Source organism: Pristis pectinata, chromosome 32, assembly GCF_009764475.1.
Source record: "Pristis pectinata isolate sPriPec2 chromosome 32, sPriPec2.1.pri, whole genome shotgun sequence".
Taxonomy (NCBI): Eukaryota; Metazoa; Chordata; class Chondrichthyes; order Rhinopristiformes; family Pristidae; genus Pristis; species Pristis pectinata.
Window position 1 is genome coordinate 15,074,109 of NC_067436.1, and position 20,983 is coordinate 15,095,091.

The 20,983-nt window shown below is 42.1% G+C and overlaps 1 protein-coding gene across 2 annotated transcripts in view; it reads left to right on the plus strand.

Moving 5' to 3' along the window:
- The first annotated feature begins 10,665 nt into the window (after positions 1 to 10,665).
- Positions 10,666 to 20,983, plus strand: part of LOC127585244 (protein ERGIC-53-like) — an 83,165-nt gene continuing 72,847 nt past the window's right edge. Inside the window, exons 1-2 of one of the 2 annotated variants that reach the window (XM_052042551.1) lie at positions 10,666 to 11,023; positions 17,401 to 17,555. In XM_052042551.1, the coding sequence (XP_051898511.1) occupies positions 10,789 to 11,023; positions 17,401 to 17,555 (390 nt within the window). In that variant the 5' untranslated portion in view covers positions 10,666 to 10,788. The remainder of the gene's footprint in view (positions 11,024 to 17,400; positions 17,556 to 20,983) is intronic. The other variant, XM_052042550.1, reaches the window with a different exon arrangement.

The following is a 20,983-nucleotide window of genomic DNA, read 5'->3' on the forward strand; positions in this document are numbered from 1 at the left end:
GTCTCCTCCCCCACAGGTGAATGTGCCAGATTTGGCTGTGCTGATACTGTATCAATGTCTCATTAATCGGTGGGACCTGCAAGCAGTTTGTCTGAACAACTTAGATAGAAGGATTATGATTGTTTGTTTCATGTATGTCTCCAGCAGAGGGAGATGACAAATAACATTTTAGAAGAAGCAATTCAAAAATGCATGTTCAGAGGTGTTTTGGGACAATTTGGCTCAATACTTACCAAAGTACCTTAAAGAGGCTGTTGAAGTGTTGCTGGTTCTGGTGCTCATCATACGAGCTGTTTTTTTTCTGGCTGTTATCAAGTGAGTCTGCAGAGATGAGAGCAAAAATCAAGTCCTACACCTGACAACAAAAGACCCTGCTGCTCTGCACACAAGTCGCATGAAAAAGTGGCTGCTTGCATGAGGTGTTGCAACTCTGACTTGCTGTATTCAGGATTGAAAACAATTGCTGAAAGTAAAACAGCATGACATTTAGAGTTAATTTTGTTTTGATTAAACTAAGTTCTAGTTAACTTGCCCAAATTTTTTTAAGCATTTTACTGAGGGTAAATAATTGTATGGTCTAAAGTCCATGCTCAAGGTATCGAGATTGAACGGTAGGTTTTATGGCCCACGTGTCAATGAACTAGAATAAAAGATGCTGTGATCCTTGCCACCATTCCACATTCCTGGCAGTGATGTCTTGAGTTTTTAATCAATTATTTACTCTTGCCACTTTGGTTAAAGTTTGTTTTGTTTCTTCAACTGTGTTTGTGCCTTTCACTTGGTGAGTTTTGGAATTTGGTTTGGTGTCTGGAATGGGAATAGCTGTGATATTGCCATCAACAAAGCCTTGTGGCTTGTAAAGCTGCACGTGTCACTACACTAGTAGTGTGCTGACAAGCAGGTTAGTTGGTTGGTTCTGTAGCTGGCCATGCCTTCAGCTATATAATCCCTTGGCTCTGGAATTTCTCAAATTTGTCCTGGTGCTGTATTTTAAGCAGCTCCGTGCAACCTGAGCTTTTTTGTATTATGTTCTAAAGTGTGGTTTTCCTGTCAAGTGCCTTGGCACCTTGACTATCTTTAAATAAAAACTAATTTTACTTCTCGTTGTTTTAATCCAATGGCCCTTGCGACCTTTCATACTGTTACTTTAAGAACTATTCAATTTCTCACTGGCTTTTTGATCTCATTTTATTAATGCAGCCTTCTGCATTACAAGTTCAACTTTATAACCACTGCAACACTGTACCCCTTGTTCATCAAAGACTCTTAATATACATTGATTTCTCTAGTCACTGGTCAGCCTGTTCACAAGATAACTTGGATGTCTAATCCATTCAGTGGTTTTCACATTAAGATGAACCATTGGATCTTAATTCTAAATGCAGTGTTTGTACATTGAATTCATGACATTATCTGGATCCAAGCTGAGCTTGGATGTTCTAATTTGATAATTATTTGTGATGCTTTGCCTGGCTGGGTGAGTTTGAACCCAATAGGTTTCCCACTCTTTATTACTTTGGAGATAACTTATCGAAAAATGTGTGTGTGTTAATTGTCAGAAGCACTTGCATTGGCTGTGATATTTCCCACAATAAAATTCTTGACAAGCGGCCACAGCTCAGAACAGATGAAGGATGCCCAGGGTTTGGGCTTTCGTTACAGACAGGAATAATATGAATATTTCCTGGTTTCTGCCAATAAAATTAAGTTAACAAATATTCTGCACCTAAAGCCAAGGGGGGACATTTGGCCTATCAAGCCCATTCTGAAGTATGTAACACAGCAAAATGTGTTTCAAAACCCAAATTTTACTTGAAATTTGACACGCACAGGAGAATTAAGGAATCCATGGCAAAGCAGTAATGGAATAAAATTAACAACGGTATAAATGAAATCCATGCATTGTGAAGTCTTTGTTATACTAAGGCAATGCCATTACATACTGTTTATCTTGAGCCATGTTTTTAAATTGTATTTCTGTTTGGCAAGAGTGCAAACCTAGCTCAAAGGAATCTTAGTGTGCTGAGATGGGAGCTCTTCATTTAATTCTGAGTACAGTTTCCTAGTGATCCTGGTTAGTAACGGAAATTAAAAAAGCACATCCCATCACAGGCCAAGTTGTGGAAAGCTATTTAAATATGCATTCTGCAAACAACAATGCACCATCAGAGAAAGGAAGTGGTCAAATCCTGCATGATGATTTGTGGCCCTTCTGAGTATGTGGAAAGGTATAATCACTTTGTAATCTGTACTCGAAGAACAAATTGTACAAGAAAAGTAAAATGGTTTCTGTAGAGATAGTTGGCCTTGATTCTTTGAAAAGTAAGTAGTAGCTGGAAAGGCTACAGGACCAAACATTTTTCCCTGAAATTGAAAGAGAGACTGCAGATGCTGAAATTTGGAGCAAAACAAATGAAATCTATGAATTTCGGGAATTTTCCTGAAATCCTATATTTTTTGTAAATAAGCATTTCACTGGAGTGATTTCTTGCTGAATAATGGCATAAGGCCTTGGTTGACATGACTTTGAAGCTGCTGGCAAGCTGTATGCGACATATGTTACACAGATTAGATCAACTATTTTGCTTGTAAGCTTTACTGAGAGTCCCATGAAGGTCTTGTTCTGTAAACCAAAAATGTAACAGTACATAATATTCTGTTTATACAGTAAGGTTGCTAAAAGATCAATAAATAGTGATGCTCTGTTGGATTTATTATAGTAAAATAGGGGTGCGGATTGTGGTTATGGAATCGAGTAACTGGTGCTGTGTTTTATCGCCCTCTCAATGACCCATTTTGTTGGGTGAGACACATTGATGCTGACACCAGTGGAGTTGATATACAACCTTCTGCCAGAGAAATGACAGGCTGCAAAAGCTGATTGCCATAGAAACTCCGAATTGAGCAGGAAGAAGCAACTGCCTACCCTGTTGATTTCCTTGAGTATGTTTAAGGGACTTTGTGTCCCCCTCCTGTTTCTTGCACTCATCTGTATTGGGATAGGTTCCAATTCTCTCCCCCCTCCCCAAGTTATATCTGAAGTGGCCCAGCTGTCACCATAAATGAAAATGTAAAGAAAAAACTGCTGGTGATCTGAAGTGAAAAAAGTTGGAAACACTCCACAGATATAACAGCATCTGTGGAAAGAGAAACACTTGACATCTTGGATCAAAGGCCCCATCAGAACCAATGGCTGGCTACTTGTACCCTGAAAAAATACACAGGAAAGGAATAAACGCATTTGTGCTCTCTCCAGTTTACAACGGAATACAATTTGTATCTGCCAGGGTGGATGTAATCTAGGTCTGTAGAATTAAAACTATTTCACAATATACTTAAAATGTGTAATGGTAATTCATTTCCACATTCAGAAAATAAATTTTTGATAAACAAATTTAAAATAAAATTAATGTAATGCCATGCTGCTATACAAGATTAGAAATCCTGAGGTTGGGGCTAATGATCTGCAGAGAGGATTTCAAATCTTACTTTAGCAACAAGGGAATTCAAAATTAGTTAAATGGATCTGGAATTTAAAAAAAACAACCAGTCATACTGTTCATGGTATTGCAGGAGGTCTTCCATTAGAGAAAGAAATCAATTTATTGGTAATCAAGGAAGTGTACTGATGTTTTGTCCTATTTTGAAATGTAGATTGGAGGAAGTACAGAGGTTTAATCTGAAAAATTGAGTGCCACAGTCTCCTGATTTTTTTTTTGCATTGGCTCTTTATTAAACAAACTTGGCTAGCTAATAGTAAGGAGTGCTGTTGTAGCAGTTAAAAATGCATGTCTACTCTTCTCAAAAGGCAAATTGATTGCACTTGGAACTAAGGGAATTTTCTGCTTTGCCCATACAAGTCGTGAGCAATTTTTTTCCTTGCACTGGTAATACTGTGTGTCTAGCTATGGGAGTCTAATTTGAAGTGTTGGCCAACAATAGCTATTTCCAGTTTGCAGACGTGGCTGGACGAGTAATTTACAAATAAGTGTGATGTGGATCATTTGCAAAGTTTCCCAGACCCCATTTCCTGGGGATGTTCCATATCTGCTGAATTGTGTGTCCTACTGGTTTAATGTTTGGTTTCATGTTTCAAGTGGATTTCATCATAAGTCTTGAGTAATCAGAGAATTGATTCTAATTAGGTACTTGGGTAATACAAGCCTAGCAGTAGCATCAGTTAATTAAAAATATGAAGTTACCTAACCTTGCATTCAGTGTAGCAATTGTCAGTTTAATTTTTCAGATCCACAAGAAAATGTCCCAGATTAATAATAAAAATATGCATCTTTACAATTTTTGTGGGAACTGAGGAATCGTGCAGACAAAGCATGTTGTGTTGTGCTGTGCTGTCCTTGTATTTCAAAACAAAATGAGGACAGAATTATTTTGGTATGTTTCTGCAGTAGCTGAGAATAATGCATTATGTGAGTCATCAACTTAAGTGCCACTGCCCCAGTTGTCATGTGACAGATTGCTGTAATGTCTGTTTACCATCCTGATTAACACTGGCGTAAATCTTTAGCTTTATCTCTCTTTGACCTCCCACTGTGTGAAACCTGATGCACTCCATACTGTCTTTAGTAAAGTGGACACAGGCTGAAACACAGAAGCCAATTCACCAGGACACAAGTAGGAAGAATTTGTATTAAATGGGTTCACAACAATGGGTGGAAAGTTTAAATTTATTCTGACACCAGTTTTAGATCTGAAATGTTAACTGTTTCTCTTTCCACAGATGTTGCCTGACCTGACTGTTTCCAGAATTCTCTGTTTTTATTTTCAGATTTTCACCATCTGCCCATCCTGAGTTTGTTGGCATGCACTTTAAGCTTGACTTAAAATGAAAGGGAAAAAAATTACCCTTGCCCGAGTAAAACCAGAAGAGAAATCTTAATGACACCAGATTTTGCAATGATTAGCATATAAGTAACTTCTATAAGTTTTTGCTCTAAATTGTTCAGTTTGCCTCACTCCCATACCCTGAGCGTGAGAAGAGATCTATCACCCCAATAGATTTTTGTGACCTTGCACACTCTGGTGCCAACTGTTAGACATTACAAGAAACTGAGCAGCAATCATGAGATGGCATCAGTGCACTGAAAATCGCAATGTTCTGGCCAAGGATCTTTATTTTCCTCCACATTATCTCTAATCATTATAGTCAACCATCAGCAAGCTAGGCATGAAATTCTGGAACTCCCAGGCTAAACTTAGCCTCCTTCTGGATCGTCCCTTCATGCTGCTTATTATTCTAGTATCTCTCCGGCTCAATGAAGGTTTGGTTGATGATGGCCATTGAAGTCTGGGAATCTTAAAGCAGTTATGTAGCTGCAAGTTGTTGTGTCTTGATTCCATTTAAATTACGAGTTAATGCATTAAAATCCTTGTGTTTGTAGAATTATCCTGCTGCATCCTGAAATTGATAAAACACTGGGGCATGTATTTTTCCTGGCTCGGTTGCAATTTTAAAATAAAGCATTTCCAACCATGAACCTTGACCAGCAGTGAGGCAGATATTTTGCTGTTACACTGGACACTTAGGAAGGATGCACTGGGTGAAACTCCGTGGGTACAGTACAGGCTGAGCATTTATAGAAACGTGTCACAGCACGAATGAGGGTCATTTGGTCCATTTCCATCCCGGCCAGTAATGAACTGATTGTACGTCCTGGCTCTTGGTCCATAGCCTTGTAGGTGTGGCTCCTGAAGTGATCAGAGAGGTGATCAAGTATTTTGATTACCCTTTGGGCAATAATTATGAATCTATTGGATCATTGTCAACCTGTCTGATTCACCAATGTTCAAGGAAGGAAATCGGTCTTTCCTGATGACAATGTGGTTGAGTCTTTACTGCCTCAAACGGGGGAAAGAACAACAAATACTAATGACTTCCAATCCTGTGAATGAATAACTGAAGTTCCAGACTGCCTGATCTCATTGGGGAAAGTGCTTTAACACTCTCTGTTCTATCAACTAACAAGCCTATTTTTAAAAAAATAAACAGCAGATGCTGGAAATGTAAAATTAAAACAGAAAATGCTGGAAATGCTCAGCTGGTCAGGCAGCCTCTGTGGTAAGAGAAACAAGGTAAGATATCTTCATTAGTCACATGTACATCAAAACACACAGTGAAATGCATCTTTGTGCAGTGTGTTCTGGGAGCAGCCTGCAAGTGTCGCCACGCTTCTGGCGCCAACATAGCACGCCCACAACTTCCTAACCTGTAAGTCTTTGGAATGTGGGAGGAAACCGGAGCACCCGGAGGAAACCCACGCAGACACGGGGAAAACGTATAAATTCCTTACAGACAGCGGCGGGAATTGAACCTGGGTTCCTGGTGCTCGAAGACCCTTTGTCAGAGCCGGGAAAGAGGCAAAGGAGGTTTGCTAAGCTGTGATGGGTGGGTGTGTGTGGGGTGGGAGGAGTGATATCTCTGATAGGGTGACCAGGGGATAGGCTGTAAACAAAGTTAACTGGTCAGTGAGTGAATGGGAGCAGTTGGAGAGTGAGAACATTGACAAAAGAATGTAGGAGTTACAAGATGCAGAGCAGGAAGAAGTACCTGGCAGGTCAGGCTGGACATGTCCCCCACTCCCAGAGGGAGGGGAAGAAAGGCGGGTGGTGGGGGCGGAGGCAAGCTGAGACAATAATGTATGACTGATACAGGCAGAGAAATCAAACTACCTGAAGTTGCAGAATTCAATATTGAATTCCAAAGGCTGCAACGTGCCTTGAAGGAGGGTGAAGTGTTCCTCGGGCTTGTATTGGGTCTCAATGTAACAGTGCAGGAGGCTACAGACAGGTTGGAGTGAGATGGAGAGACTTAAATCTATGCCCCCCTCTGTTATCATCCACACCTTTTCAGGGGAAATTGGTCATTACTGTTCTCTGTCAGGGCCTCTTAATCTTATACCTTACAATCAAATCTCTCCACTGTATCCTGATAGAAAAATAGGGGGCTATGTGGGAGGAAAGGGTTAGATAGATCTTGGAGTAGGATAAAATGTTGACACAACATTGTGGGCCGAAGGGCATGTACTGTGCCGTAGTGTTCTACGTTCTTTGTTGCAAAGAGAAATCTGTCTTTAATTCTCCAGTCCTGGCAATATACTCAAATTCATACCGAGCCCCCCTCTGATGTTATCGCGCCCTTCCTGTGGTGACCAGAATTGCGCGCAGTACTCCAGCTCTTACCGAACTAGTGACTTGGCAGTTCCGACATGATCCTGTGTCTTTGGAAACAAAAGTAAGTATCCTATGAAGCTACTCACCACGTTATTGACCAGGCCTGCCTTTAGACATTTGAGGGCAAGCACTCAAATTCCTTTGTTCCTGTACTATTTGGCATCCCACTGTTTGCCGCTTCCATTAATCTGCATTGAATTCAATTTGCCACCTTTGTGAATCATTCATAACTTGTAGTCTAGATTGGACAAAAACAATCCTGCTGCCTTACTCCACCCCACACTTGCCTCTCACACATGCCCTTCTTCCCAAGCCACTGCCCTCCTAGTACACCCCCATCTCCCAATTGCTTTCCCTCCCTCACCTACATCTGCCCATCAGCCGCACACTCTTCCCACTAGGATTCTCCCCCTCCCCCTCCCCCCACTGTTCCCAATGGCCCACTAGATCTCCTCTTCACCTTCCTTATCAGATTCCATAATCTGCAGCCCTTTTGCCTCCATCTATCACCTGCAGTCCAGATGAAGGGTCCTGACTGTCCATTTCCCTCCACAGATGCTGCCTGACCCACTTGAGTTCCTCCAGCTTGTTTGTTGCTCCAAGTTCCAGCATCTGCAGACTCTTGTGCCTCCACTTCCCAGGCTCTGCTATCCCCACCCATCCCTCCCCCCATTTGACTCCATCTTCCAATCAATGTCTTCACTCAGATCCACCCATGGCTTGCCAGCTCTTGCCTCACTCCTCCCCCAACCTCGATAATGGCTTATCTCCCTCTTCAGTCCAGATGAAGAGTCTCAACCTGAAATGTCGAGTCCATTTCCTTCTGCAAATGTTGTCTGACCTGCTGAGTTCCTCCAGCAGCCTTTTTGCTCCATATTCCAGCATCTGCAGTCTCTCCTGTCTCCATTAGAGTACATTTGACTGCTTTGACAATGTAAACATTAGCCCTAATATCTGCATATGTGACTCACTGTATTTTTTTGTTCATGCTCCAACGGAGTTTTTTGGCTGCATTAGAAGTGCTTACTTTTGCTGTATTCTCCTTTTTGTAAATGTGGCTTATAAATTCTTTAGTAATGGCCACATACCAACAAATGAATAAACTAATGACCCCTGAAGAGAGTGACTTGGCAGGTCAATGAAGAGTTGACCACACCGTGGGTCCGTAATTGCATGTAAACCTGATGGAGTAAGGATGGTAATTGGTTCATTATTGTCACATGTACCAAGATACAGTGAAAAGCTTTTGTTTTGCATGCCATCCAGACAGATCATTCCATACACAAGTACATCGAGGTAGTACAAAGGAGGAAACACAATAACAATGCAGAATATAGTGTTACAGTTACAGAGAGTGCAGTGCAGGCAGAGAAAGTGCAAGGGCCATGATGAGGTAAGTTGAGAGATCAAGAGTTCATATTTATCATACGAGAGGTCCATTCAAGAGTCTGAATAACAGTAGGATAGAAGCTGTCCTTGAGCCTGGTAGTTTGTGTTCTCAAGCTTTTGGATGGCAGATTTCCTCCCCTAAAAGAGTGAAACTTGCTCAATGGCAATTTTTATTAAACTCCAGATTATTAACTGAATTTAAACTCCACAGCTGCCACAGTGGGATTTGAACTCTGGTTTCTAGACTGTTCCTGTAGACCTCTGGATTATTTGTCCAATCACTCATCTGCTCTGCTGTAACCAGTATCAGACCTCCCAGTGGTGAAGTGTTACATGAATGTTCTCTGTACAGGTGTCAAATGGGCTGTGTCTCATGTGGAATTGCTGTTCCCTAATCCTCAATTGTACATTTTTTTTCTTTGAATAAATACCACATAACACGGGGGAAATAGTGAAGGCTGTGAAAATACTGGTTTATTACTTGGGAACTTGCACCCAAGTATAATTGCAAATATGCTTTCTGCTTTTAATTAATTTCCAGATTATTCCAAAAATATTTTCCGAAGTATTGAATGGTGTTAAAGTTTCTGTATTGTGTGTACCTATTGGTGTTGTGAACCCTCCTAGTCATGCTCTCACAAGGCTGCCAACTTTCACCTCCATGTTGTGCTTGACCCTCATCCATTCCTCGAAGTGCCAATGATCAGTGCTCTCCTAGTCTGGACCCTATTTCTATTTTGTAAATGTGAGGAAATCAAAACTCATGCTTGTCAACTTTATCCCTTTCACTTGTTAGTGAGAATGGAACTTGCACAGGATCACTTAAAAATTCTTGTTATCAGAATCGGGTTTATTATCACTGACTTATGTCATGAAATTTGTTTTGCAGCAGCAGTACAGTGTAAAGACATAGAATTATTACAAATAAATAAATAGTGCACAAAAAGGAATAATTAAGTAGTGTTCATGGACCATTCGGAAATCATATGGGAAGAAGCTGTTCCTAAATTGAGTGTGGGTCTTCAGGCTCCTGTACCACCTCCCCAATGGTAGTTACAAGAAGAGGGCATGTCCTGGGTGGTGAGGGTCCTTAGTGATGGATACTGCCTTGAGCCACTGCCTCTTGAAGATGTCCTCAGTGGTGGAGGGAGTTGTGCCTGTGATGGAGCTGGCTGAGTCTACAACTCTTTGCAGCTGCAGCCTCTTGTGACCTTGCGCATTGGAGCCTCCATACCAGGCTGTGATGCAACCAGTCAGAGTGCTCTCCACTGTACATCTGTAGAAATTTGTAAGTGTCTTTGGTGACATTCCAAATCTCCTCAGATTCCCAATGAAGTAGAGCCGCTGGCGTGCCTTCTCCGTGATTGCATCAATGTGTTAGGCCCAGGATAGATCCTCTGAGATGGTGATGCCCAAGAACTTGAAGCTGCTCACCATTTCCAGCACTGGCTGCTTTCAAATCTCCCTGAAGCGCTGTTTCACATCTTCGATCACCTCCAATTTTTGGTCCTTGCTTACTCCTTGATTTACTTGCTCATTCCAGTAGCAGCCATGTCTTCAACTTCCAAATTCCTCAGAAACTCCTTTCCTAAACCTCCCTACCTCTTTCCCCATTAACACACTTGTTTTAAAACTACTGCACTTTTGTTTATTGTCGGTAATATCTCCTTTTATGGCTCAGGATTATTTTCTTCCCATTCCCATGAAGTTTCTTGGGACTTTTAGCTATATGAGAAGTCCTGTTTAAAACTAATAACTGATAATAGATTTATTTATCCCATGTACTGAGATACAGTGAAAAGCTTTTGTTTGCATGCTACCCAGACAGATCATTCTGTACATAAATACATATTAAACAGCACCGAAATATATTTAAAACAGAAAATGCTGGAAGCACTTAATGAGCCAGGCACCATCTTAGTGTTTCCAGCATTTTCTGTTTTTATTTCAGATTTCCAGCATCTGCAGTTTTTTGGTTCCTAAGTTTATATAAACCAAATATTCTGATTCCACTTGGTTTACTGAAAATATTTAAAGTATTTTTTCCAAACAATTGGATCTTAAGTCAGCCACGGAATTGTTATCTGAGACTTCACAGATTGGGAGAGTTAGGGGTAAGGAGGTACAACTGGCCGTAACCTATAAATTCCACGTTGAGGTTGGTATCTTGTTGACCCAGCTCGAAGCTCTTGACCCAGGCGGCGACAGCCAATGGGTTGCTGCCCTGTGGCTCTATCACCCAAGGGCTTTCGACGCCGGCTCAGTGCAGGGCGAGCGATGGTGGCTTGTGCTTTGTTAATCGTGCCCTTTCTCTGCTTGGTCGCCGCTCCCACCTCCAGCCAGAAAGCGGAGTGGCCGCGCCGCAGGTTCGAATTCAAGTACAGCTTCAAAGGACCGCACTTAGTGTTCGGGGATGGCTCGATTCCCTTCTGGACCCACCACGGCAGTAAGTTTTACTTTCTTCAAACTCAGTAAAAGCTTCCAACCCGTTTTCCTGTCCTTCAGCCCCCTCTGCTTCTCAAGTGACCCTTTGCGAATTGTAATTAATGAGGCTAAGGTTGTTATGCTGCTAAATTCAGGTCATACTGCAATTTAGTGTGTCTTGCTTTTCGTGATATTTAAATAAACTTCCCTGCCGTCTTTGAATGTTTGGTTAAAGTTTATGGAAAATAACAAAAACAAAAAATTCGGGGAAAAATGTATATCAAGCCTCTACGATTGATATTGCAGTCACTGTTGTGAAATTTCCCGTCCTTATCGCTCTTGTGGAGATCGCCTGTTGCTCTGAGTCTCCCCCTTTCCCATGCTGGCGTTCGTTTACAACACGTGTAAAGGCACAGCACTGATGTCCGTAGAACATGGCACTGTACAGCACAGGAACGGGCCATTCGGCCCACCGTGTCTGTGCCAACCATGATGACAATCCAAACTAATCCAATCTGCCTGTACATGGTCTGTTTCTCTCCCCCCCATTCCCCGCTTGTTCACGTGAGTGTCTTTGGCAAGATTCAGAGCCACCTTAAGCCTCAATTTTACTTATGATGCAGAAGGAGGCCATTCATCCCATCCAGTCCATGCTGACTTCCAGGACATCAGCCCCATTCTTCCTCTGATTATTAATTCTCTATAGTCCAGCAGTTTATTCTCTCCCACGCTTGCCCACCAACTCCCATTGTCTTTAGCCTGTATAACGACAATAATGTATACAAAATGTTATAACTATAATATTAATAACTAGTAATACTATATTATATACAATATTATACAATGCCTGTATAAGGACAGTGCCAGTATAAAGGGGGAGGGGTGAGATGTAGGCAGTCGGTGGACTGAGGGGTGAAGGATGATGGGCAGAAGGAGCCACAAGACAGGCACGGAATGGGGTGAATTGACCATGTGTAGGCAGATGGGGTGAGTCTGGATTGGAGGTTAATTGGCTACTGCAGACCAGCCCTACTCTGCAGTAGCTAATTAACCTACTAGCACATTTTCAGGATGTAGGAGAAAACTGGAGCACCCGGAGGAAATCCACGTGCCAACTCTGCACCGATAACACCTGAGGTCGGGATTGAAGAAGAATGGAGAGACAGCAGCACTACCGGCTGCGCTGCTGTTTTCCGATACCAGTGGCCTTCATTTACAGTTGTGGAAATCCAAGCTTTGGAAAGTCAGATGTTTCCCATGCAAAAGTATTTTTAAAACGGTTTACACAAATGAACCAATGTTAAAGATAACAGGAATCTGATGTGCCCATGTATGAAGGTTTCTACTGTAGATACTGTGTAGTTTTAATCTGGTAACACAATGTCACTTCTTATGAGCAAATAATAGTCGAACAACTGTGTTTTCTCCCCATACGTGAGAGCCTTGAATTTCTGTAGTGCCTCACGTGACCATGGGATGTCCCAAAGTTATCTGCAGCCAATAACGTGAGCAGAAAGTACTGGAGATACTTGGGTCAGGAAGCACCTGTGGAAAGGGAAACAGTTAACATTTCAGGTCGAAGACTCTTTGTTAGAACAGCATTTGCAGTTTTTATTTTCATTTACTGAAGTAATTTCAAGTGTCGCTGTGACGCAAGTTTGAAAACCCTAAAACCGTCCTTGGTTCTGCCTCTGCCCCTCCCTGCCTCTGTCCATCATCCTTCACCCCTCCTCAGTCCACCAATCACCTCCAGGCCCCTGTCTCACCCCTCCCTCTCCTCTTTATACTGACTGTTTTTTCCTCTCCACTCTCAGTCCTGATGCAGGGTCTTGACCCCAAGCGTCGACAGTTCTCTTCTTTTCCCACCCACCCCAATACTCCTCGACCTACCAAGTTCCTGCAGCGGACTGCTCCAGATTCCAGCACCCGTAGCCGATTTGCAGGCAGTTTTAACATTGCTGAGTTAGGTGCACTTTCTTTTTGAAGAGCACCATGGGGGTTGCCCTTTTGTATTCTGGCCAGTATTAATGCTTCAGCATCACTCTTGCATTGCTGTTTGAGGGAGCTTGCAAGTGTGCAGCTTTATTGCTGTTGATTTGAGGGATGCATTTTGACCAGAAAACCTGGAACCCTGTAGTTTTTGCCAAAGAATCTTCAGCTCCACCTGAGATGGGGTGAGGCTTTGGTTTAACACCTCATCTGAAAGATGGCGACTTCAACAGAGCAGCTGTCCCACAGTACTGCAGTGGACTGTTGACTGAGACTTTTGTGCTCTCACCTCTGCCATGGGACTTGCTGAGAGACAAGCGGACACTCTGATCTTTCCCTTAAATTCCAGGAGGGAAAATATACTAATCTTATGAGTCCTGAATTGCTTTTTGGGGCATTTCTCTTCAGAAGTAACATTGTAAATGCTGTTTATAAAAGTTGTTTTTGGTACTGATGTTGGAGGTACTGGACTTTGGATGTTAAACAGAGACCCCATCTGCTCTCATGGATAAATGGAACAGATCCCTTTGCATTAACTTTCTGCCCAATATTTATCTCCTGGCAGCACTTGAATAGATTATCTGGTTATTATCAAATTGGTAATTTTTCTATTGTCACGATGCTGTTTGCAAATTGGTTGCTGTCTTTCTCAAATTGCCCCAAAGACTGTTTTCAAAAATATTTTAATTATAAGTTGCTCTGATGTCCAGAAATCATCTGCTATCTTGCAGTTCATTTACTACAGTGAGAAGTACAGTAATAAATCATCAATTATTGCTATGATGCTCTTCAGATAAGAGTATATTTAATTTTTAAAATCTCTTCCAAAGCTAGAGTCATAGAGCAATACAGCACGGATACAGGCCCTTCGGCCCAACAAGTCCACGTCGACCACGGTGCCACCCAGCTAGTCCCAATTTCCTGCATTCATCCCTCCAAGCCCCGCCCCTCCATGTACCTATCCAAGTGTTTCTTAAATGATGCTATTGTACCTGCCTCAACCATGTCCTCTGGTAGCTTGTTCCATATACTCACCACCTTCTGCGTGGAAAAATTTGCTCCTCAGGTCGCTTTTAAATCTCTCCCCTCACACCCTAAACCTATGCCCCCTAGTTTTGGATCCTGAGCCAATTTTCGATAGAACATAGAACACTACAGCACGGTACAGGTCCTTCGGCCCACAATGTTGTGCCGATATTTTATCCTGCTCTAAGATCTATCTAATCCTTCCCTCCCACATAGCCCCCTATTTTTCTATATATGTCTATCTCAGAGTCTCTTAAATGTCCCTAATGTATCTGCCCCCACAACCTCTGCCAGCAGTGCGTTCCACACACCGACCACTCTCTGTGTTTAAAAAAAAACTTACCCCCCTGACATCCCCCTTATATCTTCCTCCAATCACCTTAAAATTATGTCCCCTCGTGTTAGCCATTGTCACCCTGGGAGAAAGTCTCTGACTGTCCACTTGATCTATGCCTCTTATCATCTTGTACAGCTTTATCAAGTCTCCTCTCATCCTCCTCCTCTTCAAAGAGAAAAGCCCTAACTTGCTCAACCTATCCTCATAAGACATGCTCTCCAATCCAGGCAGCATCCCGGTAAATCTCCTCTGCACCCTCTGTAAAGCTTCCACATCGTTTCTATAATGAGGCGACCAGAACTGAACACAGTACTCCAAATGTGGACTGACCAGAGTTCCATAGAACTGCAACATCACCTCGCGGCTCTTGAACTCAATACCCCGACTAATGAAGGCCAACACTCCATACACCACCTTAACAGCCCTATCGACCTGTGTGGCAACCTTGAGGGATCTATGGACGTGGACCCCAAGATCTCTCTGTTTCTCCACACTGCTAAGAGTAAGACTTAGCTAGCACTCCCTGGATTCCACGGGACCTAACCTTCCAGACCAGCCTACCATGCGGACCTTGTCGAAGGCCTTGCTAAAGTCTGAATGGACAACATCTACTACCTTACCCTCATCTACCCTTTTGGTTACTTCAGACAAAACTCTAAAAGATTCATTAAGTACAACTTTCCACGCACAAAGCCATGCTGACTCCTCCTAATCAGTCTCTATCTATCCAAATGCTGGTAGATCCTGTCCCTCAGAATTCCCTCTGGTAACTTCCCCACCACTGATGTCAGGCTGACTAGCCTGCAGTTCCCTGGCATGTCCTTGCTATCCTTGAACAACAGAACGACATTAGCCAACTTCCAGTCTTCAGGAACTTCACCAGTGACTATTGGAAAGTAAATTTTCAGAATAAAAAGTCTGTTAATCAAGAAAGATACCAAGTAGCTTCAGTTTGTTCCAGCATTTGTTTACCTGTTGTCTTTCTCTGGCACCAGTTGCATTTCAATTGCTGAGCATTTTCTGATATTTGTAATTCTGTTGCATGGTACAGGAGTCTATTTGAATCTCATACCCAGAATCCATGTTAAAAGTCCAAAAGACAAGTCAAAATTACAGATTCCATAATTCAAAGTCAAGAATTTCTTCCAGAAAATAAGGACATTAATTTTGTTCTGAGTAACTTGTGAAATTTAATTTAATTCTCAACTCTGCAACTACTCTGCTGCCTTTAAGAATATTTTTGCACATTACAATGAGATGACTAAATTACATCCAGTAACCGCACTTAAAAATTACTTCATTGGTTATAAAATCTGTTGAGTCATCTTGAGTTTGCGAGAAGTGATGTGTAAATCCAAGTCTTTCTCTTGTCCATTACACCAAAGTACTGGAGCATTGCGTTCCCTAACGTTATTTGTTTGTATCTTACTTCAGAGAGGTGTTTGTGTCCTCCTCTCATCCCCTGTTAGTTATCATCATGGAATAAATTTTTGATTTAAAATTGTATCCTTCGGTTGAAAATCAGAGCCTTGCTCAACATAGAAACAGACCATTTAGCCTAACTGCTCTATACTAGCACTTATACTCCACAAAAGCCTAGCGCTGGCTTCTTTGATCTAGCCCCATTGTAACCTTCAATTCCTACTGCACTTAGCTAGGTTCTCAAGTTTGGGTGCAGCTTGTCTCTAATGCTGCAAGTGTAGAAACGTCTTGTGCTGTTCGAGGAAGGAAATGGGCCATCCTAACCTGGTTTGGGTTTGTCTGTGGATCTAGGCCCACATGTGTGCTTAGCTCTTCACTGTTGTCTGAAACAGCCAAGAAAACCTCTTCATTCAAAGACATTTAGGGATGGGAAATTATGGACTTGTTAGTAAGATGTAGGAGTAGAATTAGGCCATTCGGCCCATTGAGTCTGCTTCACTATTCAATCATGGCTGATTTTTTTCTTTAACCCCATTCTCCCACCTTCTCCTTGTAACCTTTAACCCCTTTACCAGTCAAGAACCTTAAATACACCTAATGACAGTCTCCACAGCCCTCTGTGGCAACGAATTCCACAGATTCACCACCCTCTGGCTGAAGAAATTCCTCCTCATCTCAGTTCTAAAGGGACATCCCTCTATTCTGAGGCTGTGCCCTCGGATCCTGGACACTCCTACTGATGGAAACATCCTCTCCATGTTCACTCTATCCAGGCCTTTTAGTATCCAGTAGGTTTCAATGAGATCCCCCCTCATCCTTCTGAACACCATCGAGTACAGGCCCAGGGACATCAAACGCTCCTCATGTTAAGCCTTTCATCCTGGGATCACTCTTGTGGCCCTCTCCAGGGCCAGCGCATCAGCTACGGGGCCCAAAATTGCTCTCAATATTCCAAATGTAGTCTGAACAACGCCTTAAAGCTTCAGTAGTGCATCCTTTTACGTATATTCTAATTCTCTCGAAATGAATGCTAACGTTGCACTTGCTGCCTTTACTACTGACTATATCCCATGGATTATTCTAAAAAGGAAATCTCTATTGTGGTTTGAGTAAGGAATTTTTTTCCTGAATACTTCATTGTATCTGGTGTAACTTCAATAAGCCCTTCTATCATTGACCAACTCGAAGCCTTCTCTACATCCACTGATTTCCTTTGAAGGTAGATTTCTGTTTAGAAATTCATCATCCAAAGAAGGAATACAAAATAGAAGGTTTTTATTCTACAAAGCCCTGTTTATGTAATGATTCCTTGTATGCTGGAAATCCTGATTACAGACTTTAGGTTGGGACCTATGGTAAGATTATAGCCTGTCAAGCTAATAAAAAGCAGACAGGTCTGTTTAATCCAATAAATGTTGCTATGACTACATCTAAGTGCTATTTTAGTACAACATGTGGTAAAGAACCTTATCTGGGATTAAAATAAGAGATTCTCCATATTTGATACCAAAGTAAGTGCATAAGAAGTTGAGGTTTCCTTATATTGTTGACCACACTTGCACTGTTACACAGCTGGCCTCTTCGTACAGGAACTTTTAACCATTCTCCTTTTCGTTGTTTTTCAGACGCCCTTCCAAGGTCAGACCAAGTCCGAATTGTGCCTTCGATGCGAAGTCAAAGTGGATCCGTTTGGACCAAGAATAGTGCAGCTTTTGAAAATTGGGAGGTGGAAGTTGCATTTCGGATAATCGGCAGAAACCGAATTGGCGCCGATGGGTTGGTGCGTTTCCTTGTTCAGGAAGCTTGAGTTCCTTCCTGAGAGGTTTCTTGTTTTCCAGAATCCATTAGAAGTCAACTTGTGGGATGGAATTGATGACTGCTTTAAAAAACGTACTTGGTGTTTCAATATTGGTGTTGGTTTATTATTGTCGTAGGTACTGAGGTACAGTGAAAAGCTTTGTTTTGCATGCCATCCATACAGATCATTTCAAGACATAAGTACATTGAGGTAGTACAAGGGAAAAGCAATAACAGAATGCAGAATATAGTGTTACAGTTACAGAGAAAGTGCAGATAGAAAATAAGCTGCGAAGGCCATGATGAGGTAGATTGTGAGATCAGGAATGTATCGTACAAGAGGTCCGTTTGGGAGTCTTGTAACAGTGGGATAGAAACTGTCCTTGAGCCTGGTGATACGTGCTTTCAGGCTTTTATATCTTCTGGCTGATGGAAGGGGGGAGAAGACAATGTCTGGGGTGGGTGGGGTCTTTGATTACGCTGGCTGCTTTTCTGAGGCAGCAGGAAGTGCAGACAGAGTCCATTGAGGGGAGGCTGGCTTGTGTGATGAACTGAGCTGTGTCCACAACTCTCCGCAATTTCTTGCGGTCTTGGGCAGAGCAGTTGCTATGCCAACCCCTGAAGCATCTGGATAGGATGCTTTCTATGGTTCATCTTTAAAAATTGGTGAGTGTCAACAGATTCTCCTCTGTGCTGGATGTTCGTTTCTATTTCTAATGTTTACTAGGCATGGATTTGCATACAGACCCAAACCAGGAGAGGATGCCAGATTTTCATCTTTAAAAACCACAAGGTGTTTCTGCACTGGAGCATTGAAGGTGAGCTGCAAATACATATAAGGAGAATCTATTTTAGTGCACAAGGTAAAGCAATTACTGATGTATCACAGTTCCAGAGACCCAGATTTAATCCTGACACTAATTGTGTGACATTTGCATGTTCTCTGGTTTCCTTCCACATCCCAGTGACAAGCTGGTAGGTTAATTAGCCACTGTAAATTACCCATTGGTGTAAAATCAAAGAGGAATTGATGGGCAGTTGAGAGAGAATTATTTGCTGGGGTACAGGGAAATGGGACTAATGGGATTGTTCCCTAGGGAGCAAGATGGGCAGGATAGTCTCATGTGTTGTAATAAATGAGGAAGACATCAAGTGTTGTCCTGTTGTAGATAATGTAACACTTAGTGGGAAGCGTTTGATTGGAGGGATGGATTATGCTGAAGGAAATACATGATGTATTTTACACAGTTGGTATCAAAATCATCAGCTTGTAATGCACGCAGATATTTTCATTAAGAAGCAAATATTGAAATAGAGGGCCCCTAGATAAAATATTGGATTTTAGACAGGGTGAACAAGAATCAAGATCATTGTTTGAAGCCTGGCAGATCCTAATTGTGACAAGGCACTAATGTGTGAGAGGCTTGTGCATCGATCTATGCATGTCGTGTCAGAGTACTGTCATTCCCCAGGTTTATCCATAACCTGCATTTTATCCTGTTTTCAAGTGTCAACTATTTGGCCTATTACTTCAAGATTTTAGCTTGACTATTTAGTTAGATTTCTTACCTACTGTTGAATTTATTGTCTGATGGTGTTATAGTGTTGTCTTTAACAGCACATTTAATACAAGTAAATATTCCTCAATTCACAAGCAAAGTTTGTGATCTTAACATGCTCCACAGCACATTATGTAACCGAGAATGTACAGTCACCACACTGTCCCCCGAAAATATTCAATACACAGTACACAATATTCAATACAATATACATCTCATTTTCTTTTGACTTTTGTTTCCTGAAATATTTGTAATAGGGACAGTAATCAACACTCTTATCATATCCAAATTGTAGTGTAAAATTCACATTATTAAAACTAAATTCAGTAAAACTCCGATAACCAGCTGACTTTTTGGAAATGCTGATAGTTCGGTATCTGGTTCACAGGTCACGCCGGCCTCCCTTTCCACTCACTGGGGCCCTCGTTCCCACACTCCCCTTCAACTTGCCTGGATTACTGTTTAAAAGAAAATCATTAGAGTACTGTGTAAAACCTAGAATTGGGCTATTAATAACATCCAATAGTCTGGAAAATCTGGTGAAGACCCACCAAAGTCCCAAGGATAGTGGATCATAGGAGTTTCACTCCATTTAATGGAATTGTTTTTGGTGCATTGTATGAGATGAGTTCTTATTAAATTTAACTACAAATTGTCATCTGTATCATAAATTAGCATTGTGCAGCAGTAACCTGGAATAGTCATTGGACTCTGGAGTTAAGAGTCTTTTTCTCTTCATTTCCAGACTCTGTGCCATCACTAAGTGATAGAGCCTTGAGATTAAGTTGACTCCCTGCCTCTACTTCTCTCAGGCAACTGGTAGAAGAGGGTGGCCCCATTGTGCATGTCTCCATTCATTTTCAGGATCTGAGAATTACTGGCAAGCCTCGCACTTGCTGCCCATCCCTAATGTCCTTGAGAAGGTAGTGGTGAACAGCTGCCTTAAATCAATGAAGTTTTTCTGGTGAAGGTGCTTCCACAGTGCTGTTGGGGAAGGAGTTTTGGGATTAAACCCAGTGATGAAGGACTGACTGATTGGAAATAAAGTCAGGATGGCGTGGGACTTGGAGGGGAACCCGCAGGTGGTGGTGTTCCCATGCTCTTGCTTCCCTTGTCCTCCTGGGTGGTAGAGGTCATGGATCTGGGAGAAACCTGGATGGGGTGCAAACATTCGCAGAGAGTCGTGAACACAGCCTGGTCTATCACGAAAACCTGCCTCCCCTCCATTGACTCGGTCTACACTTGCTGCTGCCTCAGGAAAGCAGTCAACATAATCAAAGACCCCACCCACCCTGGTCATGCTCTCTTCTTCCCTCTCCTGTTGGGCAGAAGATACAAAAGCCTGAGAATACATACCACCAGACTCAGGCAGCTTCTATTCCTGCTGTTGTAAGACTCTTTAACGGTCCCCTAGTACCATAAGATGGACTCTTGACCTTACAATCTACTCTGTTATGGCCTTGCACCTTGTCTGCCTGCACTGCACTTTCTCTGTAACTGCAAAACATTCTGTTATTGTTTTCCCTTGTACTGTTGTAATGAAATGATCTGTACGGATGGCATGCAAAACAAAGTTTTTCACTGTACACGTGTTGTAATAAACCAATTACCATTGTATTTTATGGACAGTAAATTCTGTAGCAACTGGTGGAGGAGGTGAGCATTTAGCATGGCTTATCCCGCTTGGATCCAAGGATTGAATTCCTCATCAGTAGTGATCAGAGAGGATGCAAGATACAAAAACTTGCAAACATGTACCACCAAGCTCAAGAACAGCTTCTATCCGGCTGTTATAAGACTCTTGAATGGACCCCATGTATGATAAAGACGAACTCTCGATCACTCAATCTAC